At 49.0% G+C, this 26,280-nt stretch overlaps 1 protein-coding gene across 1 annotated transcript; it reads right to left on the bottom strand.

Annotated features, from left to right (window-relative positions):
• Nucleotides 1-7,139: 7,139 nt before the first annotated feature.
• On the bottom strand, nt 7,140-25,661 carry COPZ1 (COPI coat complex subunit zeta 1). The gene is made up of 9 exons (XM_010994093.3): nt 25,591-25,661; nt 15,756-15,824; nt 14,359-14,440; nt 13,652-13,743; nt 12,200-12,255; nt 10,819-10,896; nt 10,608-10,659; nt 9,367-9,405; nt 7,140-8,569 (listed from the first exon to the last, which is right to left on the bottom strand). Exons 1-9 carry the CDS (start codon nt 25,606-25,608, stop codon nt 8,522-8,524), a joined length of 534 nt encoding a protein of 177 aa, XP_010992395.1. The 5' UTR covers nt 25,609-25,661; the 3' UTR covers nt 7,140-8,521.
• Nucleotides 25,662-26,280: the final 619 nt, after the last annotated feature.

Below are 26,280 nucleotides of genomic sequence, written 5' to 3'. Positions count from 1 at the left end.
TTCGTCGCTTGTACCTCCGTTATCGCCTTTTTCCTCCTGAGCTCGTTCTCTCCCTTCTGCCCCCCGCCCGCGCTCCCCGCGCGCCCTCCCCGGTCCCCCGCCCTGGCGGCTCTAGCTCGTCCGCACGCTCTCTCTCTATCGCTGTCGCTTACAGGCAGATTTATGGTCAGCCCAGGGCCTTTCATTGGCCAAGCGCTGACAGGACTTGATTTAACGCCGCCTCTCATTGGCTGAGCTTGACAGGCCGATTTACGAGTCACTCTGCCATTGGCCAAACCGCCTTGACCCTGATTTATGGCTCGGGGGCGGCGGGGAGAGGGGGGCGCAGCTGGGGAGTGAGGATGCCCCTCCCCCTGCACCGCATCCGTCTCCCTCTCCCCTACTTTTTTACCCCTTGCTCCCCCTCCCCTCAAGGAACTGCACTCGCTCTACCTGTTCCTCAAGCCCTCTCCTCCCTTCTCTTTCATCCACCGGGAGGGGAAAATGGGGTGTGGTGGTGGTGGGAACTGAAGCATACAAGGGGGCCAGAAGGGGTAAATAAGAACAGAGGAATCTGACGGATGGGGTAGGGTAGGGCAGGGAGAGAAAAGGAGATTGGAGAGGGAGAGAGGATCCTGAGCTGAAGAGCGAAGGGGAAACTGAGGGGGAGACAGAGAAAAATCTAACCTGAGGAGAAAAGAAGACTGAGGGAAAGAGGGGTGTGAGGAGAAGAAGGGAGAGACTGAAAAGAAAGGGCTCGTTTGAGGGGGCAAATGGGCAGAAGCGCGGAGATCTGGGCACTGACAGAGACTTTTCTTTCCAACCCTCTCTACCCAGACTGAATGAAACGAAAATTTCCTCTTCAGACAATGGCTCTGAAAAGGGAGAGACTTGCAGGAGCAAAGACGTAGAGGAAAGCGCAACAGAGAGGAGAGAGAGGGGCAGGAAAGAACTGGAGGGAATAGCAGGAAAAGAGGGAGGGAGAAAAATAGAGAACTAATGGAGAAGACAGAACTGAGGTTGGTTTTTATTGGGGGTGAGAAAAGGCTCATCTCCAGAGGAACTACTGAGAGCCACAACTCCTGCTCCTCCTCTCAGTGAAGACCCCTGGGCGTCTGCCTGGGGGCAAGTCAGACACCTACCCCAGTAGATGTTCTGCTTCCTCAAGTCTGCAATAGGCTCCCCTTCCCTACATCTCACTCCTCCCCCTTGCCCACCTCCCCAGTTAAATTTATGAGTTCAGGGCTGGCCTTCAGGAATTAGGAATATTTATGCTTCTTTGAGAGTGAGGTTTCGAAGGTGATAAATAAGGGGCTATGGGGGGGCAGCTGGGGGCTCCTATTTTTAGCGTGGCCACTTTCCCAAGGCCCCCACCCACCAATTCCCTCTCATCCTGAGCCAGAGAAGGGAGCATTGAGGGAGGTGGGGAATGGGTTTCAGATATCAGGAAGGGGGTCTGACTATCCTAGAGAGCCCCTCCAAGGACTGCAGCTTTGCAGCAGAAAGGATTGAAGGCAGATGGGGGAGGGACTTTCCAATGATCCTGGCATTCTTACAGCCCCTGGAGTGCAGTTACTGCATTTCTGCAGAAGATGGAGAGAAATGGGGGAGAGGCCAGTTTCCCCTCTGCCCTCCTAAAATCAGTTGCTGAGGAATAAGGGAGAGGAGCCAGGAAATTCAAAGGCAGGCCTCTCTGGCTTGTCACCTCCCTCACAGGGAGAGGAAGATTTGAAATCTCCCACCCCCCACAGACCACAGCCTGGGTCCCTGGGAAAGGAGGCTAGGAATGTGGGGCTCAGGGCATCTCCTAGGAGTCTCAGCCCCCAACCTGTCTACCCCTACTGCTGGCTGAGAATTAAATACAGCTAGTAGTTCATGATACCCCTTGCCCTAGGCCTCCAAGAAATGAGGGAGGGAGAGAGGATCTGTCCTGTGGATCCACATGACTTCAGCCCTCAACTCCAGGAGCCATGTCTGTACAGCCCAGCCCAGGAGCTTGCTCTGGGCTTGGGAAGATAGTGAACAAGAGGGGTGGGTGTCCATGATATAGGGGGATCTAAAGAGAACAGAGAGAGCTGGGGAAGAGCCACCGCCTCCCTACACACACAAACACACACACACACACACACACACACACACACACACACACACACACACACACTGTGCTTTCCATCCACTGTGGCCTCAGCAAGGTTGGCCACAGTGTTCGTTCGTGCATGTGCATGTTTGTACTGGTGCACACATACACACCAGACTGTGCTGCCTGGAGTGGAGAAAGGAGGGAGAGAAAGGTCTAGACTGGCCCTTTAAGAGCCACTTAGGGTCAGAAAGCCTGGGCTACAGAGAGGGGAAGGAGCTGATGTCAGAAGACGGATGGGCAGCAAGATGGGGATTGATGCTAATGGGGGAGTTAAAGCTAAGTACCCAGACACTCAGAGGGCAGAACTGCAGATCTGTCTTCCTTATGCTCACCCCCTCCCCAAACCTAGGCTGTAAATCTGCCTTCTCAATTGGGGGAAGGGGGAGTGAGGAAAAACGAGATGCTCACTTCTCTCTTTTCCTGTTTTTTTCTTATGCTGTGCAAACCTCCCCAATTCTTTTGTCCTCTCCCAGTCTCTTCTCTCAACCCATGAAACCTTCACACTGAAATTTCCAATTTTTGGCTTTCCATCGGGATTTGAGGGGGTTGTTTCAGTTTGCAGAAGAGTTTCAAAAGAAACCCCAAGAAGGTCCCCCTCACCAGGCCCTGGGTGGGAATAGCTTGGTGGGATTGTGGTGAGAGACTTGGAGACTGGAAGCTCCCAGATGCCTTGGTTTGTCCTCCCTCCATCCTCTTTTCACTTGGAGGTAACTCTAGGTAGGAGCCTTTTCCTGGGACAGGAGGGTAAAGGCAGGAAGCAGGATGTTGGGTGCCAGGAGCCAGCAGGGACACAAGAGCTTCAGAGCTGGGTTGGTGGAGGCCTCTGACACACTGAGATTCTGGAGGGGCCAGTGGGCCTCCGAGAGCAGCCAGGGAAGCCGCAGGAGCTGTCCACCAGAAGATATATGTCTGCTTTCTCGGAAACTCCTGGATCATACCGTTCCCTCTCCTTGAGCACACACCCTGCCTGCTGAGTAGAGACAATTTCAGGCCAATAGTCTATTTACTGTAAAGGCAGAGTCCAGCTGCTCCTCATACCTCTCAGGAGACAGTCGGGATGGCAGGGAGGAAGGCATTCTCAGAGGGGCCAGAGCTGGTAACCCTTGGGGAATTCCGGTTCTTCTTGTACTTCCTTTTTCAGAACCCATAATCACCCTTCTCTCCCTCTTTATAGCAATCAGGACCTGTTCTGGAGAAGTCCCTCTGTGTTAGAGAGGTTCCTCTCCATCTCAGCTGTTGCAGTGCTAAACCTGAACTCCTTTCTAGTCCTGGAAACAATGGGTGCCTGATTGCTGCCTGGTTTCCAGATCCTCCCTGGTATCTGGTATCTGTAAGAGAATGACCCTAAAACATCAATCTCATCTCTCCCCTCCTCCCAGGTTTTCCTTCAGAGGCCTACAATCACCTCAAGGCCATCCTCTCTGTTTCCTAAGTCTTCAGGGACAAAGGAGAGAGCAAGGTTAGAGTGGGAGAAGGGAGGGGGAAAGTCGTTAGCAGGAGCCATTGGAACCCAGGCTTCCAGCCTCCCAGCATCTGGGCAAGCACTCCCTCCCATCCCAGGGAGGTCAGCCATTGCCCTCAGCCCTGGTCTCGGACTGCTTCTCTATCCTGGTGATAAATCCTGTCTTTGTCTCCCCTCCAACCCAGGCCCCAGGCGGCTGGGGGTCAGAGGCTGGGGGAGGGGTCAGTGTGGAGGAGGGAGGGATACAAGGAGAGGGGAAGAGAAGATGGACAGGAGCAGCTGGTGAGCAGGCATGGGGGGCGCACAGTGAGGGGATAGGGCCTCTTGATTCTACAGATCCTGACTGCACATTCCAGCAGGTCTGCATTCCAAGTGAAAAAGCCAGGATTCCTTGGAATCCTGGAAATACTTTGGGAATGGTCCCTGGAGCATCAGGAATACTGGGGGGGGGGGAGTCAGGGAGGGGGCCTGCTGGGAGAACGGGGAGAATGAGAACATTGTGGGGATTATCTCTATACCCACCACAGATCCCTATGTGCCTGTGCCCTGCGTGTATGCACATAGACAGACACACAGACACACAGAGCACACATGTAAGATTTACAGCCCAGCAGGGTGAGGGAGCCCAAGGGGTCCAGCCTGCCCACTGCCTGGCCCCTCCCCAGCTGCCTTCTCTTGCAGTGACTTTCGTAACTCCATCTCTCCATCTCTTTTTCTCTGCTCTCAGCCTTGCCACTCTCTCTGTGTGGGTTTCTCTCACTTTCCCAGTTTGCTGTGCTGCCTTTCTGCTAACTCTCAGCCTCTGTCCTCTTGGTCTCTGTTACTTTTTCTATCTCATTTTGCTTCTCTTTCCATCTTCCTGTCCCTCTCCTCCCACCTCTTCTAATTCTTTGGACTCTCCATCCATCCTGTCCTACCATCCCCTGATCTCACTGATACCCCAGAGCCCTTTGTCTGGCCTGGGGAGGGGGGAGGGGGGACAGTCAGTTTGCAAGGAGGAACAAGAAGGAGAAAGAGGCTGGGGTTGGGGAGACAGTATAGCTCAAGTGGTAGAGCACATGCTTAGCATGCATGAGGTCCTGTGTTCAATCCCCAGTACTTCCTCTAAGAATAAATAAATAAACCTAATTACCCCCCACCCCAAAAAAAGAAAAGTGGCTCTAAATGAGGCCCTGCTTTGGATGGGAGGTCTGGGATCATACTTTGTTATGATATGGGATGGGAGGAGGTGGGAGGCCAGGTGACCAGGAGAAAAGTTCAACAAGGGGAGGAGGGGTGAAGTGGGAGAGAAGAGAGATTGACAGTGAAGAGACACAGAAGGGCAAACACTAAAGAGACTAAGGGTTCCCTTGCAGTGTGTGTTTTGGGTCAGCCTGAAGGGGAGGAGCTGATGGGGGCATCTACTGAGTCCTGTTGAGACACAGATCCAGACACAAGAACCGGAGACCCAGCCAGAGAAATAAAGACATGATGTCCACCCGGCAGCCACAGTTCTGAGCTCTCTTGCCTACCTGGGAAGGTCTCACAGACCTCCTTCTCCTCTGCAGACAGTCTTGGAGGGCTGGTTCCCTCCCTGCTCACCTCTTACCCCGCCTCCCCCGCCCTGGCCCATCAGGGAGAATGACATCAGCTCTGGCTGCCAGTGTCCTCGGCCTGCTGATGTACTCTCCCCTGGGTGAAACACAGGCCAACAACCTCTGTCCCACCCATTTATTCTCCAGTGCAGGAGCTGGGGTTTACACAAGCCAGCACCCCGGGGTGGGAGTGGGAGGATGCTGTGCCAGGAAGGCCTTTGCAGGATGAGGTGGAAAAAAAAGGGGGGCCTGGGTACCAGGGGGAGGGAGAGGGACTGGAGGGGGGCATGGAGAAAGAGGGGCTGCAGCACTAAATCACCCTGTGGGGGGGCTGTCTCTGCCTGAGCTCAGTGGGGTGGGGAAAGGATAGATATTTGGGGAGGGGGAGAGAAGAATGGGGAGTCGCCACATCTGGCAGGCAGGTGTCTGGCACTGTTCGGGCTGTAGTCACTTTCCCAGCCAAAGGGGAGGATGGGGGAGAGGGCAGGAGGGGCTTCCCAGGGTCCCTTGTGGAAGAGGGAAAAGCTCACAAACAGAGACAGAGGGCCAGAATCAGACAGCAAGAGACCAAGGGAGGGAGATAATCAGACCCTGCTCCCCAGTCTCTGCTTGTCAGTACTGGGGACAGGTTTGCTCGTGGTCCTAAAAGAAAGTTGTTGGCCAGAGGACTGGGTAGGCCAGAGCACCAGACTCCTATTCCTAGTGGGAAACAGAGAAGGCAGGCAAAGTTCAAACCAGGCCAGGCTGGGGAAACAAGCTCAGAGAACTCAAGTGTGAGGACTGGATAGAACGCCATTCTCCACACCATCACTGATCAGCAGCCCCCAACTCTCACACTGACATGACCCCCCACACCAGGGTCAGTGCAGAGTAGGAAGATTAGGATGGGGAGGCTGGACATTGCTTTTCCCCCAGCTCTGACAGGCAAAGACAAAAATACCTAACCCTTATCCCTTGGACCCAGACTTTCAATGCAGGACTGTGGGGGTGGTATACCCGAGCGAGCATCCTTCTTTTTCTCCGTCTGCTGAGGGGAAACCCAGGCACAGGTGCCCCACAGTTGCTGAGCTGAATTGCTAGGTTCTCACAGAAGAGCAGGCAAGTCTAGACAACTCTAGATTTCACGTTGATGCTCGAGAGGCTCTTCCCCCTCCAGTTACTTTCCTTCCCTCATCCTTTCCTAACTCAGGTCCTGATGCCGTCCCCCTTGCTTAATCCTGGAATTACAGGCCCATCTCATGAACAGTAGAGGTGACTGAGGAGACCTTTAGAATGGCAGTGCAGAGAAGGGCTCCCCACACTCCCCCCTCCTTAAAATCCTGCAGAGGAAGGGGGAAAGAAAACCAAAGCATTCTCCTGTCGCCGCGGCAACCATAAAACCCCCAGCTAAATCCATCTTGTGAGCTCACCGCCCCATTAAGATGCAGGGCCAGGCTCCGCGCCAGCCCAGCCACATTCATTTGTGCGAATAAAGGTGGAGGAGGGGGAGGGGAGCAGGCTCTGGAGGGACGGGGAAATGGCGAGAAGAGGTTATTTACACCACCGTCCTGACCTTCTGGAGCAGCGCTGGCTCCGATAAATAACCCGCTCAGCGCCATTTCAGAGCGGGAGTGGGAGGTGCAGGAAGGGAGCCGGGGCTGCAGGCGAGCCCCCACGCAGGTGCGCGTCTCCGGGTTACTAATGGCTGAGGCGGGAGCAGGCAGCTGGCTTTGGGGTGGTGGGGGAGAACTCAGTTCCCTGGGACTCCCACAGAGAAAATACCATCCCCACCCCACCCCTGGCGCCAATTTCCAGGCGAGTGGACGGAGAGATGCCAAGGAGGGAAACAGCTCCGTAAATTAGGGATGGGGGTGGAATGCTGGGGAGTCTCTGAGGTAGGAGGGAAGAAATATTATAAGATGGGGAGCGAGGAGGGGAAGCTAGAGGAATAGGAGCAGCTGCCAAAAAGAGAGGAAGAGGAACAGAAAACATCACACAAAGGCAGTTTGGAAAAAGAAATGTTTTATTCCTCTTTGCACAGAGCAGTATATGAAGGTGGCCATCATCCTGACCCCATACATCACTGACACAAAAATGCCCCCTCAAGGATGCCCAGTTATCCGCCCCACTTGAGTCCTGGAGAGTTGTCAGTTAGTGAGTCGGGCAGAACACTAAATCTCAGGAAGGTTTTTTGAGACATTTCTGTGGGGCTAAGGGGAAAGATGAGACCCAAGAGTGGGTGTTCCATCCTCCATCTTCCTGGGGACATCCAAATCCCAAAGGTTTTCTGAAGAAAGGCACCTCTCTCAGCAACCCAGGGAGGGGAGGCGCCCAGACCTACCGCCTGGATGTGAGGCTGAGGCGGAGAGAGGACAGGGTAAAGCCGCAGAGATCACAGACCCCAGGCTGAGGAGTGAAATGCATGTGGGGGAGAAAAGGGGACCGAGAGAGCCCAGAGGCCCAAGTCATAAATTCCACCCTGTCCCCAGTATGGAGCAGAAACTCTTCTTCCCAAGACTAGAATAGTTTTAGTTCAGGGACTGGCTTTGCTCCAGGGCACAGAGAGGACAAGCCAGGCAAAGATCCCACGGGCGGTGAAGGTGGAGAGTTAAGGTATCCAGACCAAGCGATGGACACTCCCACAACGAACACTCAGACCACAGGGGGTGTGGAGCTATAAGCCAGGGTCGGGGGAAAAATGCAGCTGTGTGTGTCTGGAATACAGAATTTTTTATCAGCCCTCTCCAATAAAATTTAAATCACTGCTTCTTCGACCCTGTCCCTTGCCCATGAGCTGTTCCCAATCCTTTTTCCCAAGGCAGGAGGACTGGGCAGTAAGAAGGAATAAGAGAAAATATCGAGGCCAGTAAGCAGAGCTGCAGCTGAGACTTGCCCTGCCTCTCCCCACCCCCACTCAATCTATAGAAAAGAATTCTCTCTCCCTCCCTTTGCTGGACATATGGGCTGTTGGGATGAAGGCCGGTAAAGGCAAAGGGAGGAAAACACTCAGCACATTCTTTCCCCTGCTTTGATCTGAAGTCTAGCTGCAGCAAAGGGCACAGAAGTTGAGGAGAAAATATGGGGGACAGGAGAGCTTGGGAGCATAAGCCCGTCTAGAAAGGAAGAGGGTGCTTCCCCTGCCCTTTGTCCAAATTGCTGAGAGCTTTACTCCCACAGCTGCAAAAAAGAGTGAGAAGGAAAGGGAAGTGTATAAGGGTTGGAGCAGGGAGAGAGGGGGTGGGGGGCAACCACAAACAGAACGGAGATTGAAGGATCCTTGTGATCCCCCAAGATGACCCTGAGAGCATCAGCTGGGGGACTGGATGAGAAGTCACAGCAGACATGTGGATTTTTTGAGGGAGTGAGGAGCCAGGAACAGTGGGGTCTTCAGCGAAGGAGTGACCACTTGATCTGCTCTTTGGCTGACTGCAGCACCTGCAGGGACAAGGGCAGCACTGAGGGCGTGCTGGGGGCACAGTGGGGATGGGGACTGCGGCTCTCCTTCCCCTCACTTGCCTTCCCTGTCCTCAGAAGAATGGCAAATAAAAAAATCCCCAAGGGTAGAGGGATGGGAAGAAGCTCTCTAAGGCCCTAGAGGATTGTCAGTTTGGGAAATTCCAAAAACACTCAAATCCACTGGGGGGATGAAGAGAGAAGAGGTATACCTGGGAAGAAAGAAAAAAACTGGGGGTTACTGGACATGTGTTGGGGGGGTTACCACATCCAGATGGACTTCTTGGTGAGAATTCCAAGTGGGTAGAAAACAGAATCCCTCCTCTGCCCACCCCACGGCATCAGGTAGACAATCTATCTGCAAAATAGCAGGATAGATCTGCAAAACCCGCATATTCTAGAATACGCATTTCCAGCTTAGCCCTCATTTGAATAATAAGAGAAAGAGAGAGAGTGTGTGTGCACACACATAGACCATCTGCTTAAGGCAAGCCTCTGCTGGGGAATAAATCACTGAATGAGGCATCAGGCAGGGAGGCTGTGAAGGGTACAGAACAAGGCTGACAGCCACTGCTCACAGGAAACTGGGATGGGAGCTGGGAGGGGCAGGGAGCGGTGGGCTGTACAAGTCCCCACTCTCTGGACTAAGAGGGAGCCAAAGAAGATTTGTCTGCAGTCTCCAGTCTCCTGCAGGCTGGCTGGGTGGGTTGGGGTGGATGCTACGCTAGCCTCTTTAGAGACCCAGTCCATCTGGAGAGGAAGAAGGAGGAAAGTCATACCTGAGACACAGTCTGCTCCGTAAGGGGGACATCTTCTCCCTACGGCACAGAGAGACAAGCATTCAGCGTGGAAGAAGGCTGGAATAAGACCTGACTGAGACTGGGCAGTGCAGAAGGAGGAGGTGGTCCTTTAAACTGAAGCGAAGGGCAGATGCCCTAAATGTCTCAGTCCCTCCTAGGGACTAGTTAGTACAGCCACAATTGTACTTGGCCAGAGGGACCCTGGAGCAGAAAGGGGTCACTTCATCCATCTTCTGTTTTAAGGCAGGAGGACTTCTTAAAAGATTTATTCCATTCCAAGTCATCAGCAGGTTATCTGATCCACAACTTGGAGGTGGGAGACCTGATTCCCTAGTCAGAGAAGACCTTCCCTGAATATCAATATCGCTAGGGAAAGGATGAGGGGGAGCCCGGGGTAGTTTAATGGATCCCGCAAGGCCTGATGGGTAACGACAGCATGTTAATTTGAAGAAATAAACTGCTGCAACAGCAGCCTGAGAAAGGAAAGGAGGGAGTTGGTGAGGGGGGAGAACCTTCTCTCTTGCCACATAGAGACATATGTTAGAGGAGAAGATTAAACTATGCAAATGGAGCCCACGGCAGTTAAGGGAGAAGATTTCCCATTACCCAGCACTGTCAGCCTTCACTCTGTGGAGGTCAGAGCCGGGGACGTTCTGCGAATGGGGAGACTGGCTTTGCTCAGACAGCTCTGCACATCTACAATTTGCTGGTGGGCTCTTCTGCACCCAGCAGAACTGGAGCTTGCTATGGTTAATTCAGAGGCCTCTTTCTGATTCCACTAGCACCAAACAGGACAGAGGTTCCGGCAAATAAGTACTTCTTGATGGAAACGTGTTATTCTCCGTTAGATAAGACTTTAAAAGACAAGGAAGACATTCCTTTGCCTCAGATGATTGGGATTCATCCCCAAGGGAAGAATAAGCTAACCTCAAAGCCTTTATAGTTTCAGAACCATCAATATTACAGTTCCTTTAATTTCATCTTTGATTTCATAAGTATGTATTAAATGTCCACTGTGTGCAAAGACTGTATGAGATGCTAGGTACCAGGTTAGGGGCAGAAATACATTCCTTTTGCTTCTCTTCTTTGAGACAGTGAGAATTTGCAAGGGAAGGAGACGTTGCATGTATTCCATAAGCCGGACCCTTAGATGCATTTAACAGGTCTGGCCCTGGAGGGCGAGCAGACGGGGGAAGGGAGGAGAGCTTAGTCCCACTTACCCTTAATGCTACCCGGTGCACCACTTGCTGGGGATCACTCTCTAGGATCACCCTGAAAAGACAAAGAAGAGACCACTGTCCATTCGGTCCTGGAGGACCAACTTGCTATGGGGATACTCTGGTCACTCAGCCCACTTGCTTCAGAACAGGGGCAGTGGCCCCACTCCCTCACCCCAGGTTCAGGGAGGTCCGCGGAGGTCAGAGAACTCACCCTCCATCTACGATTTCATCCACAGCCAAAAAGAGCCCCTCCATGTTCTCCAGCAGAGCTCGCTTTTCTACATTTTTCCTGAGTCCACAAGAGAAGAGAAAAACCAGCCTGGGTGTGAAAGGGATCCTAGGACACCATCTGAGTTGGGGATCCTAAACTAGACCAATAAATGTCTCCACTAACCACACAGACAAAGAAGTAAATAAGCAAATAACTTTCTGGCTAACCCACTCTAATCCCCTTCCTACTTTTATTTGATGAGAAAGGATTAGAGATGTCAGGTAAGAGATTCAAAATATACAGTCAGTTTCTGACTGTTCAAGGGCTGATTTCCAGAGCTACTGTTTCTTTCCTACCTGCCATGACGCAGCTGACAACGTTGCTCATGAACACTGACATCAGTGGGTGGAAAAAAGGAAATAAACAGAGCTAAAGCTCAATCTGGAGGTGGTGGGAGATGAGGAGGGGTTGAGTGCAGTCTATTTGCACTCAAGCTCCGACAAACTTTCTAAGCTTCTCTCCGCTCCCCCTCCTCTCCCTCCCTCCCCAGCTCTGCTCAGGCCTTGAAAAGAAGCCCAGCTAGGGGGCTGAGACCAGTCGGGCCCAGCACCCACCAGCCTCAGATCCGGTGGCTGGTGCATACTGCCCGTCACATCCGTCAGTTTGACTCTTTCACTAGATCACCGAAATGAAGTCTATTCATTCACCTGGCTAAGAAATAAATCATCCCCTTCCTGAGGAAATCTGAGCCATTCACCCTGCTGATTTTGTGGGGCCGAGAGTGCCTGCTGCTCTGCTCCGGACGGCTGTCTGTACGGGGTTCACTTGAGAGCCCGGGAGGTTTTCAGGAAAAGTATCTTATATCTCTTCTACTGCCCATCTATGTAGGGAACAGAGGGCTGGTGGGGAGGTGGACGGGGAGGAGAAGGTAAAAGGAACATTCCTGTTCTATAGAAGGAAAAACTAAGGGCTAGACTTGAAAAATTAAGAGTGCTGCCTTCGTCCCCACAGTGCCAATGTTTCATCTGAGACATTTCCCTATGCATGTCTCTTCTCTATGTCTGATGCAAAGAATGAAGCCCAACCAGGAAAGCACCTTGAAGGTGCTTGGGCCTCTGACAGAGCCACTGGGGAACATGAGAGCAGATGCAGAGGTGAAGATTCTGCTCCCTCCCAATCCCTTTTCCCAGGAGAATTACTTTCCAGGAGTAACAGACTCTCCCATCCAGTCCTCCCCATCAGTGCAAATCACTCTGAAATAATAAACCCAACTTCTCAAGGTAAATCAACTCCTGGAGCCTCTGCTGATCCCCTACAAACCCCTGGGCCTGAAGAATAGTGACTTTCTCTCCCAAACAGATGTCAAGAATGGCCTGCTCACCTCAGCATCTGGCTCAATGAGTCGAAGAGGCAGTTCAGAACAGCCATGAGCATTAGCTGTTTGGAGACAGAAGAAGCAGAAGGATAAGGTTCAAGGCCCTGAAAGTGGCTACCTGAAAACCCTCTGATTCATTAAGCGTCAAAGGACACAGGCTTTCACAAAGGACCAAAAGCATAAGGTGGAAGTGAGAGCAAAACAGGAAGAGGACCTGTGGTTTCTCACAGAAATAAATTCTGCTACACGAACCTGCAATTAGAAGTCTCTCTTTGACCAGACTGCAAACAGAACTTCCCTGTCACAGTCCATTGCGTGTCTTTACCAACAGTGTATGTGTTACCCTATGTGAGAAATCATTAACCAAGCAATAGCTGAGGTCAGAGAGCTGTGGGAAAAGCATGGACTTTGGAGTCAGACAGACCTGGGCTTCCCTCCCAGCTGGGCCATTTCTAGCCGTGTGACCCTGGGAAAGTTATCTGGTTGAGGGGGGTGAGGCATATAGCTCAGGGTAAAGCACGTGCTTGGCATGCACGAGGTTCTGGGTTCAACCCCAGTGCCTCTGTTAAGGGGGAGAAAAAGTTAAGAAGTAATACGTATTTTAAAAAAAAGTTATCACGTCGAACCACATGAAACTGCCACTTGGTTGTCAAATACAAGTAATTGCATATGGTTCCTCAAGGTTTAGTTTCCTCATCTATAATGCCCAAAACTCAAAGAAGTGCTATAAGGTTTAAATAACAATGTACTCTACAAAGCACTTACAGCAATAAGAGCTCTGGGAGAACTGGTTCTCTCAAACTTCTACTTTTGCCTCAAATTATATGGGGGCCCATTTTTACTTATGTACTCTCCTGGAAGTTGCAACCTAAGGTTAATAGTTTTTCTGCGTATAGGAAGTAAGTTAGAACTATACCCACAGTCCTCTCAAGTGAGCTCCTCAAAATGTATGGCTTCAACATGACCCAGAATGTTGCCTAATTGACCCAAACTCAGCTGGGTGTGGACCCTTCACAGCAGGAGCAAGCATCCCTCTGAACCTTGACCACACCTCAGAAATCCATATTAAAAAACACTATCCAGGGCGGGAGGGTAGAGCTCAGTGGTAGAGCATGTACTTAGCATGCACAAGGTCCTGGGTTCAATCCCCAGCACCTCCATTAAAGAAAACAAACAAAAAAACACTACCCAGGGAAGGCCACTGATATTATATGTTGGTATGTATTAAAACACAGACGGTGTGTCCCACATGGAAATAAGAAATCTGGGAAAACTTCCAGTCTAGGTTGCTTCAGTTGCTAGGCCACGTCTGTGAGGCTGATGGATCTCTGATAACTTCATTAAGCAGGCAGAAGCCAGAGGGATGTGACAGTCCTAGGGCCCAGAACCAGGCACTAAGTCCTGCCTGTGGTTCAGGAGGTGGGAGCAGAGACGGTAAAGAGGGCTGGGCAGTCTCACCTCATTCTCATAGGAGCTGCCAATCACATAGAAATAGAGATCGATACTGCTTTTGTATACCACCGTCAGGCCTTCCAAAAGGGCAATTTCACCTGGGGGGGAGGAGTGGAAACAGTGAGACAAGGAAGTGGGACAGAGAGAGTTACCATGAACACCTGGAATCCAGCTGTGTAGGGATGAGGTAAGGTAGGTCTTAATGACACCCCAAGATGGAAGTTGACCTGCTTTTTCTTTTCGGGCCATAGCAGAAGAAGGCAAGTATAAACCTGGTGGAGTCTAACTGTATCTTCTCTGGCCACGCTACCCCTCCCCACCACTCCCCTTATTTCCCTCCTTGTATACGAGACAGGATACTAGTCGATCCTTCGGAGGTGAAAATGCAGAGCGGTCACCTTTACAGACTTCCATTTACCTGCCCTAATGGATGCGGTACAATAAGCAGAGCTGCAGTTAAATTTGTCAAGTGAGGCTCATAAATCCAGGGACTAGACAGGTAGCTAACAGCCAACCTTCTAGCACGGTATTCCCGCGTGAGGCACACTCACCTCCCCATTACATTTCTGAAGAGTTTATTATACGAGGGGAGGAGGGAAAAAAAAGAGAAAAAGGAGGCAGAGTCATTTTATCCTTTCTCCGCAGTCCTGCCGCCACCCCCTTCCCACCATGGCTCCCCCACCACAGGGTGCAGGGAAAGGAAAACGACCTACTGTCAGTCCGATGGGTCTTGTTGAAAATGTTCTTCTCAAAGGCCTTTTGCTCCTTGACACTGGGGTAGGTGTCGTCATAGTACTGGTCAGAGGGAAAGGAGACGGGGTGGGTCGTTAGAGCCAGGAGCCCAGAATGATTAGTGGCTCTTTTGCCCTGGATCTTGGATTTCTCTCCTGAACTTCAAGGCGTGGGGTGAGGGAGAAATACTGACATGAAGAAGGGAGAACTCCAGAGGCAGGGAATGGGCGGTGAGGGATCAAATACAAAACAAACTGTTGAAGGGCCCTGCTGTAAGCCACCCCACCTCACGTCCCGAAGACTGTAAAGGCAAGAGGCCTACAAGCCGGGTGGTGGGGCTCTGCCCCGTCCGCACTCTAGGACAGCAGTCCCCAGGCCATTGGTAGGCACCCTTCCAGTTCCGGGAGCGGTGCTGGAGGACACAAAAGGCACCACCCTCACTGCGTGCCCTGCCGTGCCGCTGAGGAACAGGGTAGGGCTGCAAAGACCTCCTCTGGAGAAGGGCAAGCCCTGCCCTGTGCTCCCTGCCCTCTCATACCTTAGCTTTCTTCCCAGCACCGATAGAAGCGGGAGGCGAGCTCACACACTGCGGAGCCCACTCCCAAGCTCTCCCTGGCATGGGGGTGGAGATGCAGGCTGCTAAATCGCTCTGCTCTTTAGGGGCTAATCCGTCGCAGTCAGCTGAAGACCTATGACAGGTCTGGCATTTAGTAACTGGATAACTGTTTCAAAAGGTGTCCTGCATAGTTACATCCAATTACAGGGAGGAACAGCTGGTGAATTCTAAACTAATCTCTACCTGCTGATTGATTTATGCTATGCTCGCCCAGAGTTAATACACCAGGGACAGAAAAAAATTTCTTCAGGAGGGGGAGAATATGGAGGGAGAGGAGAGGGGTGTCCTTTCTCCTCTCTTTCAGTAGATCCAAAGTTAGAAACTTCACACTGAGGAAGTCAGGACGTGGCAAGCTTGGTGCAGACTGCAGACCTAGGGCTGGAACCCTGAGCCTGCAAAGGAATTCCCTGGAAAAATGCAGGCAGGGTGACAAGGGAGAAGGGAAAGGGACAGGAGTGACGGGCATGGGCGGGCTACTTCTCTCATCTAGACCCTGCTTTGTGCAAAAACCAAGGTTCCAAAGCTTTTCTCTGTTCTGATGCTGATGACAGAGGAGGTCAAAGTGTAAGAATGGCAAGTAGGGAAACAGGGCAACTAAGAGACAGAAGCACTTTAGGTTTTATGTGGAGTAGTCACAGGTAGTTGGAAGAATTCTCAAAATTCTGGTGTCAATGAATATGAGTTAATAGGGCCAGTCTCAAGACCCCGAGCTCAAAATAAGTCTCTGTCTTGCTCCTAAACTAATGTGAAAGGAAATCTCACCTTGGCAAAAAGTCGATCTCCATCATTGTCCAGAATCAGGATGGCTTTGACAGTATACAGGGAGGGTTCCTGAAGAGATATGAACATACCTTCAGTCCTGAAGGCTCCTGCCACCACTAGCAAACCAGATACCTTCCCCTGGTCCCACTGGGGCTGCAAGAGGATACAGAAGTGCCTCTGTATGTCCCCATCCCAACCTGGTTAGATTTTGACATTTCCCACCGAAAATGACCAAGTGGTGAATGAACTGAATTGAGGGAGGGGACATTTCAACAAAGGACTCCAAAGTAGCAGAAACAGTTTCTATGAGCCAGACTCACAGAGGGTTTAATCAAGGTAGGTCATGCTGTTATTTCCAAGTATTATGCTACAGTTATTTTCCAAATTACTCTCCCTCCCTGGTCTGCACAGGTAGGTATGGAATGTGACTAGATTAATTAATAGGCACTGCACGAGGCTATCTGAAAAGAGGGCTGAATGCCCTAGTGTACTTGGAAGTTTCTGCAGTCCCAATGCAGCAGCAATGCAGAGGCATAAAGCAAGCCTTCCCTAAACCACCCACACACTGAGCAGAGGGAAATGAGCACGCATGCGCGCGCGCGCACATATACACATACACACACACACACACCACACACACACCCCAGTTCTGAATGCAGCCCAGTGAGACATTTATCTTCCAAGATTTCCCCTAGGATCCCAATTCCTCCACTCTACCCTGACCACCACCACTTAACTCGCCAAGAGAAAAACCAATCCGAATTTGGGGGGAGTTAAGGAGCAGTTAAGAAGAGGATGCGTCTAAGAAACACGCAGGAGCCTGGAGATAATGAGCAGGAGAGGAGTGCTCTTTCATTATCAAGACTCAAGCTCTGAGGAAACTGGCTCTCATAAGGAAATCAGAGCCTTAGCCTTAATGGTTACACTCAAACTCAAAGCATATCCCTTTGCAAAAGCTCCTCTATTCCTGCAACTTCCAAGGAACCAGCTAACCAGGGAAGGAAGAAGAGGAAGGGAGGGGAGTCGGTGGTACATGTGTGGAAGGTGTCTGCAAGCTCACATTCCTAGACTTTCTACTCAACATTACTTACCACTGACATCCTTCTCCAGGGCTATGAGGCAAGGCTGTTGCTTTGCTACCTCCCTTTCCTGGCCTTACATAGGAAACCCACAGTCCTCACAGGAGCCAAACATATCCTCCAAGTGTATGTTTAACAAAGACCCATGAGTACAGAGGAAAGAATCGCTGCCAAGGACCTGCAGCCTCTGCCGAGGTAAAATGCCCCATGAGGCTCCAGGAGGTTTCTGGTTCCACGCAAAGAACCAACCTTAGCTCAAGGAGTTAAGAGTGAGAGTAAAGGGAACCGATTCTTTAAAGAAGAGGGGTGATGAAGAATGTAAGCTTCCCCCGCTTGGATTCTTGAGGACAGAAACTTTTGTTTTATTCACTGATTCATTACAAGTGTCCAGAACAAGGCCTGACACATACTAAACTCTCAATATTTGTTGAATGATTATGAAAATAAATGAAGTTTGATAGTAAAGTTAAAATTTATGGATGCAGTAAGCATCGAGAGGACCCCCCTCTACATACAGGTAGGTTTTCTGGTGTGGTCATTTTGTGTGATATTACTACCAACTCCTCCTCCTCTGATAGACACTCCTGAGAGGTGCCCACCCTATATACACTGCTGTCTGGAATACTCTCAATACTCTCACAAACTAAGGGACTCTGTCTAGCAGAAAGAGGTCCCATAGGGTCTCACCGAAAAGGTCACAAATAGAGCAGCTTTCCTAACTCCTAATTCCCCACGGAAAGATCTGCCCATAAAGCAGGCTCAATTCTATAGCGACTTGGATCCTCAAGTCACCAAAAGGGAGACACCCCTGGGAAGGAGTTTCCTTAAGAGAGCAAAAGAAGTCCATAAGGAAGGAAATTTAGAAGTAATGCTTTTTCCCACAAAGTCTTCCCTGGAACTCTTTGGCTCTAGCTGCATTCACAGCAACCTTAGAGAGCTTCCCAGTGGTTAAAGTGGGCATTGATCTGGCACAGGCAACTGGTGCTTGCAGCCACAGAGTCTGGCATCCCTAGAAAGAACGGGATCCCAAAGCAAAGAAAAATCCTTATGGCCACCAGCCAAACAGAAGAGTCAGACAAGGTCCTCTGTGGCCAACAGGGTGAGAGAGGGCCTGAAAAACAGCTGGCAAAGAGCGAGACAGATTCCTGGGTTCTGCTCCCGGCTCTTTGCACTGGCTTCGGAGAAGATGCTATCAAGGAAACCTCAAAATAGAAACATGGATCTTCCTGGACAGAATAAAAAACAGGCAAAGGAAGGCAAGGAGAGGACAAGAAGTGACTTACTACAGGTCTGAAAGGCGTAAGAAGGTGCTAGACAAAAGGCAGGTCATTTCAAACTTCCAAAGGAATAATCCACTAAATAAAGCTGAGAACTTAGGCAAAGGCTTAAATGCCGCTTTAACTCCCCGCTCTGCTACAGCCAGAGCCAGCGGCTTCTTTACTTCTCCTGCCACCTCCTGACTGCAGCTGGTTCCACTTCAGCCGGGGGCCTTTACCTCTCTGGAGTGGGGAGGGCCTGGAGTTCCTCTCATAGCATAAAACCAGCCAGTTTAAAGGCCCCAGAAGCCATTACTGATCATGTAATTTCATTTTCAGTTTTTTGCAAAGGGCAAGTTTATAAATAACTCCCATCTATTAAGAAATGGGCTTCCTGGACAATGGACTAGGCTTGACCTTGTAACACGTTAAATGCTGATTACTGAGAAGGACCCTACGGGCTTAGGGCCATGTTCAAAGGACTGAAAAGGTCTAGTCTTCCCTCCCACTCCCAAATGGGTAGCTGCTAGAAAGCTTTCGAGACAAAGTTCTGTGATGCACTGACTTTCAGAGAGCCACAGCCTGAGTGTATAACAGAACTTCACCTCAAATGCTAACGATGCCTGGAAATGATGTGCAGGCAGACTGGTTTGTGGGAGGTGGGGTGGCTCAGACAGATTTTCACGGACGTTTTTATTATCAAGAAAACTAGACTTGACTCCTCAGGAGAGCTGAAACACCACCGAACAAGCAACAGGCCTGCTGCAAACAAGTCTTTGATCTCAATCAGAGGCTTCTGAAGCCCGGTGAAAAACATCAACATCTCCCAGTACCCCGGGCCCCAGTACACAGAGGACTAGAGGGAAAGAATCATTCCTAGTGCTGCCCCCTGTGGGCCTTCAGATGACCTGCAGCTTCCTCAGGATTATGATCATTAACAAAAAAAAATTTAAAAGGCAGCCCTGGAGAAAAGCTCTCTATTTGTGTGTTTTGAAAGTCAAACTAGGAGAGCTGGGGCCTGAAGTGCACTGAATTAAGTCTGCTCACAATGTGTACAATAAGACGATGCTCTGGGGTAGACTGTGATATGCCATCAGAAGAGGACTACGGTACTGCTTAGAGCAGCAGGTTGACAGGATAGCTGGGGGCTGTGACTAATTATTTTATTATTTTTTGGGGGGAGCCAAGAAGCTTTCATGGAGTTAGAGGATGCTATCCACAAAGCTACTGTAAAGGGCACAAATAAAAATCTGGTTGAGATTCCTAGAAAGTTCTTCATTCCCCACTTCTAAAGAAATCTTTATAGCCATGCCAAAAGGTGGCACCCTGGCTTGACAATAGGTCTAGAAACTAGAAACAAGATGCTCTTCCTTCAACTCTATTTATAAAGTAAAATCAAGACAGTAAAAACGAGGAGAAATTTCTAGATACCACTCCCAGCTCCACATGGGTAAGCAGGGATTTTGCTCCCTGATTCTGTGCCAGTTTCTTTAAAATGAAAAGCTCCTGTGGGGTTGAGGGCGCCAATCTGCCAGCCACAAGCCTAGGAACTTCAGATGAGAAGAAAAGAAGAATTAACTCGAGGCTTTGACAGAGGAGTATAGTTCTCACCTATTACCTAAGGGTCTGCTTAGAACTGAGCGGCACAGCTCAGGAGAGAGGAGCCACAGGTCCCACAGAACATCACGCAGCTGACATGAGACCAAATATGGGCTATTAAGAGGAAACTGAACACAAGTCTTAGAAAGGAAGAACTGATGGCAGGAAGAGACACCTAGGAAGAATCCTCCTATCTGACACGGATACAGAACATGAAAGCCCAGTCACCAGCATTCTGCCACTACAGGGAAAAAATGTCTCTAAACTCCTAAAATCCTTTATAATGGTCTGCATCAGCCACTCACTCATGTTCTACCTCTCCCTGGGTCTCCGCTTTCTCACTGGAGAAATAAGAGGCCTGAGCGAGACCACTTAAGGTTAATAACTTTTTTGAGTAATGGCAGGCCCCTCTGATAAGCTGATGAAATCTAGGGACCTTGTCACCAGAAAAATACATATTCACGAATTTTTATTATGATTTCAAGGAGTTCGTAGACCTAGGTTTGGAATTAAATGAGATTCTCTCTGAAGACAACAAGAGGGTGTGGGGAGGGGAGGAAAAAGGGGAAATGAGTGATATTTTTGTAAATCACCCCCTTTCCTCTGCCGTGCACCAAATAATGACTTCAATAAATAGGTGTGTGGCCTTCATAAATTAATAAATGATTGAGAAAACTAACACAGCCAGCAGGGGGAGCTAAGGTCAGCACCACACACTTTCAGCTCTCAATGGCTAAATCTGGTGGCTGTGAGAGGGGCAGGACAAAGATAACCAAGCCCCAAGTTTTGGGGGAATGCAAAGTCTCAGGTCCTTTCTTGAAATTCAGAAAGCCCATCTGCTAGAGAATTTTTTGCGCAGGGGTCACACAATACCTGATTCTTCAACTATTCTGGAAATGAAAGAGTTACAGAAATGTGGAACAAAGCAGGGAGCACTGCTGGGAAGAGAGATGAATTGAACAGGCAGAAATCAGAGTTCTCCACACCTGAGACCTGAGAGCAACATTAGAACTTGCTGCCTGCCTAGTCTGATCATCAAGGAGCCTTCATTTAAATATCACGCAGCAAAGAGAACAATCAAATGAGGCTAGATCTATTTCTGATCAGTCCTTGGTCATGATTTGTATCACAATTTATTCCCCACCCCACCCCCCATCTGCTCCTGCAAACAAAAAGCTAGTCTCTGAAAGACTGAATTGACAGCCCCTGTGTTCATCTTCCAGTCTATTTGCTTCTCCAAATCAACCCTGGAGGCAGAGTTGCTATCCTCTCCCCCAGTTTCAGTCTCCCTCTAATAAATAATAGAAAAGGAGCTGGAGAAAATCAGTAGACAGAGCTATCCAGGCCAATGGGCTGTGGATGTGGATATCTGCCTTAATAGTGGGAAAATTAGAAAGTCAAATAAGGAGACCTTGGCTTCATCTGCAGCACATAAGACTTAGGTTACACAACAGGAAAGACTTCCTGAAGAGATGGGGGTGGTCAAACACCAGAAGAGGTGACACAGGCTAGGAATCCAAAGACAGGAGAACTCCTCTTATTAAACCTGATCGGAGAGAAAGCCCATTCTATGCAGAATCAGAAGACGCAGGATGTGAGAGGGCCTTGCCAGTACAGGTATCTTTTAATGTGCATGGACTCAACCTCCCAATCCATCTTCATCAGCTGCCCATGGGCACTCTGCCTTCCATCGTCCTAATTACTCTAGCGTAAGTGGGTAGGCAGGCACTGATTCTTTATTCTTGTTCCATCCTTTATTTGCTTCCCTAGCTCCCCTTTTCATAACTAGTTTTCTTATCAATAACTTGACTCTAACCAAGTCATACTGATGGAGTCAGGCAAAAAACAGTAGCAAACATCTAGATGAAAAAGACCCTAAATCTTCCACTAGACTCCCTCAAATACCTGGATAATTGCATTCATCCTCTGCCTCCCAGGGAAGACCTAGCTTCTCAAGGGTCTGGCTTTCTTCATATGGAGGCCCCCTCCTCCTCTTCTGACCGTGTGACAGCTCCCCTAAACCTCTGATATAATTTATACCTTGCCAGGGACCAACTCTTTCCCACCACTGTGAAAGAGAGGGAAAAAATATATATAAATACGTCGGAAATCTATAACGAGGTCTTCTTGGAGGGCAAGACATGGGGAGAGTTAGAAGCAGCGTCAATTGCTCTTTGGGGGTTTTAGTTCAAGCCGAGGTCTGCTTCCAGCAATCAACCATTAAAACAAGCCGGCCAGAGTAACAGCACAGTTTATTCTGATCATTTAATTTGAAGTGTCAATAAATTAAACTTCAATCAATTAAACTAGGTGTGCAATAACCCAGATGGACACCCCGACACCAACATAATCACAATAAAAATTTTTATGGCTGCCAGGGACCTCACCGGGGGCAGTGCTGGCACTGCTCGCGCCCTAGCTGAGAAATATATCTCCACAGTGCAGGAACGAAGAGATTGCTTCTCCTAACGAAATGGACGGGCCAGGCACGGCAAGGACGCAGCTGGGAGAGGGGCACAGGGGACTGCCAGGAACGAGATGGGAGTGCTTTGGGGGCTTAATGTAATTGATACCTTTGCCCAGAGCAGGGGGAGGGGGCATTCAGGCCAAGCACCTCTACTGTTAGTGCCAAAAGAATTTAACAAAAGCCCCATTAAGATGATTCAGGACGCTAAGGCCACAGAGCAATATCAACCTTTAAGAGTCACTGATGTGTTCTGCATAGTTTCTTTCTCCATATATACGCACGCTCTTGTGCACTTTGGATGCCCTGATTTTTGAATGAGGCTTAGAATTCAGGATCTGGTCATTGTTTTAGGACAAAAATTTATTAAGGGGAGTGAAAGAATAGAATGAAGAAGTTTAGTTCGTAAAGCACTGGAAAAGCACTCAGAAAGTGAATCCAAAGAGGATTAGGAAAAATGAAACCTATGAGGAAAGATTTAAGGATCTAGACTGCTAGAGTAATTCAGCTTTGAGGGGGGTGGGAAAAAAAGGTAAAGGGGGAAGGGAGGAAGGGGATAAGTCACTATCTGTAAGATTCCATAGGTTATTAATGGAGAATGGTGGCCTGCAGAGAGCCCTCTCCAGTTACAACTAAGAGAGAACCAGCAGGAAAGAGGAAGCTGAATCCAAAGGTGTAGGCTAGGAGCATTCTTATCAAGCACTGGGAACAGAAGGAGATGAAAGGGTCTCTCCTTAGAGAGAGACCTGAGAAAGATTAGACAAATCTGCTTGAAAGCTAGGGCTGGATTACTTAATTCAAGAAATAAATGTGACCCATTGTAAAGTACCTAAAGGAAGGGGCCCCATTGGTATTTAGAAATTCCCATAATCAGATCAAATGTCATATGATGATTCTTCTTGACCCCACCCGCTAGATCACTCTTCCCTTCTTCTTCTCAATATCCTATGGCTATGTGTTTGTAGAGGTGAGGACAGAAGAATATGCTTTGATCAGATTTCCCCAGAGGTCCAGCCAAACCAGGAAACAGAAATGTGAAAGGAGGAAGCCTAAAGGAAATTTTTAGAAGGTGTCTAACCTCTCTGAGGAGTGGGTTGTTAAACACTACCCAGGTACAGTCAATTCTTTAGTTCAGGAGGGAGCTAAGGAAAGATCTGGGGAATTCCTCATCCATCTCATAATGAAGATGACCTAAGAATCAGGGGCTGCTGCTGAGTAGGCAGAGGAGGGGATGAGATTAAAAGGAGCAGTAAGGAAGGGTGATTCTGAACCAGAAGGAGCTAAATTTTGTGGACCAGTACAGGAGGGTAGTGAGAAGAGAAAATCTGAGGAAATATCACCTGATTCTCAATCAGCGTTCCTCATCGAAACTACTGAACACTGAAAATAAATACTATTTTCTCACTACTCCCTAGGATAGGACAAAACCAGTGACATTGTGGATACAGAAAAGTTGATTCATTACATTAATGAACACCTTAGGGCTTAATTCTCTCCTGGAACTCCAGTTGAGAGGGCCAAAATGGTGAGAAAGGTACACAAATTCTTAATTGGGGGCCCAAAATACATTGAAATAATACAGAGAAAAAAAAAAAAGTTGGGAAGAGCTGACACAGAGGAAAGAAAATACTAGTTTAATATCCTAAGAACTCTGGAGACCAGCACAAGAACTGATACCTGTTGGTACTTTGTCCCCCAAAAAAGCTTTACATTACTAATAGCTGAAAGCACAGTTTTGCATACTGAAGAGGTGGAAAGCCCCTGAGATAACATGAGAGAGACACTTGGTCTGGGAGGATTAGGAATCAAAATCTAATCCTAGTTTTGATATTGTACTTCCTTGAGGAAGCCCTTTTCCCTAAACCTTCATTTCCCCTCACCCCATTATGTAGGTTCCTCATGACAAAGAATCAGTAAGGTTCCTAAAGCAAACTTTAGGGGCAAGGATCTGTGAATTCAGCATCTTAGGTATAGATTAAAATGGATATAAGGAAGAAGCAGATTGAAACAGACTTCACTGAGGAAGCAGAGACAAGAAAGAGCTGAGGTAAGTGAAAATGTGACAGAGAATTTCACATACAACTCCCTCAACTCATCACTACACACAGAGCAGAGCCCTGGTTAAAAGGCCTCCCCAAGTATCACCTCCCTCACTCCTTCACCTCTAAGCATGCTCCCTTCTAAACAGATTTAGGGAACAGTCAAAAAATTTCTAAAAACTCCCAAAGAAACCAATTCCCTAGAATTTATCCCAGTACGTTAAAAATATTGGTTAATTTCTTGGTACAGAAAATATCCTACTAGAAACTACTCAGATTTTAAAGTTTTCTACCAAGACTTAACCAACCCATATGATGGAAAGGAATTATTTCTATCTGTGTCATTTTGAAAGAGGGGAATTGAAACCTCTTATTCGCTTTTACCTGATGAGGCTCCAGCCGTGTACATGTAAATAGTTGAAGTGGGGGTGGGGGGGAGGCAAGAAAGAAACCTAGAGTTCAACTCAGTTAAGAAAGGAGCTGGGAACTAAATTCCTAGACACACATATAGGCTAATATCCAGAAACTGAAAGAAAAAAAAAAATGACACTTGAGAGAAATGCTGCTCTGGTCCAGTTGTAAAGAAGAGGGTAAGAGAGAGAGAGAGAGAGAGAGAGAGAGAGAGAGAGAGAGAGAGAGAGAGAATCTTTTTTTTTAAACAAGCAAAAAGGATCATGTGGACAAGGACGCTAACACACCGCTTTTAGCCACCAAAATTCTCATATAACTGGAGGAATAGTTGGCATCCCAGATCCCACAATAAGAATTCCCAAAGTTTAAATGGGGAGGGAAAAGGAGAACAGAATTAGGAATCTGGAAAAAGATGCCACAATCCATCCTGACTCTATTAGGTGTCCCAGAACTCTGATGGAATGAATACTGATTCTTTACCATAACAAATCTATGTAATAGGGATTAACAGGAAACCGAAGTAAAAAGAAAATAGTTTTTCTGAAGGAATGTGATAGGAAATCAACGAAGAGTCAAACTGTGACAACTATCAGGAGGAGCATGTGATGACAAACAACTGCACTCTATGCTTACAATTTGGGGCGAGTTTGGGGGAAACTCAAATCAGAATACCACCCACAATGCTCAGAATCAAGGGGAACCTGAACGACCCTAAACCAGCACGCTTATGATCCTACGTGTCCTAAGAACTCCATGTGCTCCCTTCAACTTTCCACCGACTCTGCCCTCTCCCCGGCACAGCTTCCTACTCTAAACCGAGGTTTTAGCTCCTGCACTAGGCCACACGCTTATCCCAGGGGCCGGCAGAAGGTTCGGTCCCCGAGGATTACCCGGAACTCCCCTTTCTATCCTCTCCCACTCAGGCTGAACCCCGACTCCCGACCCCTCTGGACACCACAGCATCTCAACTGCCCCTCCGGCTCCTACCAAAATCAGCGCCTCCATCTTGCCCCGCAGCTGGTGCCGACGTGGAGCCGCAAAGAGAACGCCGCCGCTGATTGGCTCTACGTTCTCATTAGACCCCGCCCAAGATGAGGGTTATTGGACCCCCAGGTGCCAGCTATTGTTTATTGACCAATCAGTGTACTAGCCTGCCCAGGGGAAGCAAGGTGTCCAGCCAGAAGGCGCAAATGTTTGATTGTCAGTTTAAACACTCAATAAAACAACAAAACCTCATGACAGAATAGGGCAGGAGGGTCAGTGGGGCGGAGTTGTTTCCATGGGGAACGGAGGAAGCGAGTATTAATTTTCAGTTGGCTGGGCGGAAGACACGTGACATTGTGGGCCGGATTTAGCGACTTTAATTCGCACTCCCTTCAGGGGGCGCTGTGTCTCTTTAGCCCTTAACACTGGCAGCAATTCACGGGAATCCTATCTTAATCCACATTCCAGAGCCTCCATTAGGTCTCTCCTGTCCACGGTTGCTTTGGCAAACGCTTCTAGCTCTTCCTTCAGACTCGCTCAGATCATTTCAGCATACCCACATAAAGTCTGCGCAGCCATAGAGTAAAGCCACAAGATGGCCAGCGTGTTAACTAGATAAACCAAGGCTGCTAAAAGTTGATTGCAATAACAATCTGCTGTCCCAGGCTTTGCTGGACCCAGGGAAGGACAAGA

Source organism: Camelus dromedarius, chromosome 11 (genome assembly GCF_036321535.1).
Source record: "Camelus dromedarius isolate mCamDro1 chromosome 11, mCamDro1.pat, whole genome shotgun sequence".
NCBI lineage: Eukaryota > Metazoa > Chordata > Mammalia > Artiodactyla > Camelidae > Camelus > Camelus dromedarius.
Note: the sequence above shows the minus strand (reverse complement) of the source record. Positions and strands in the feature narration are given on the sequence as shown.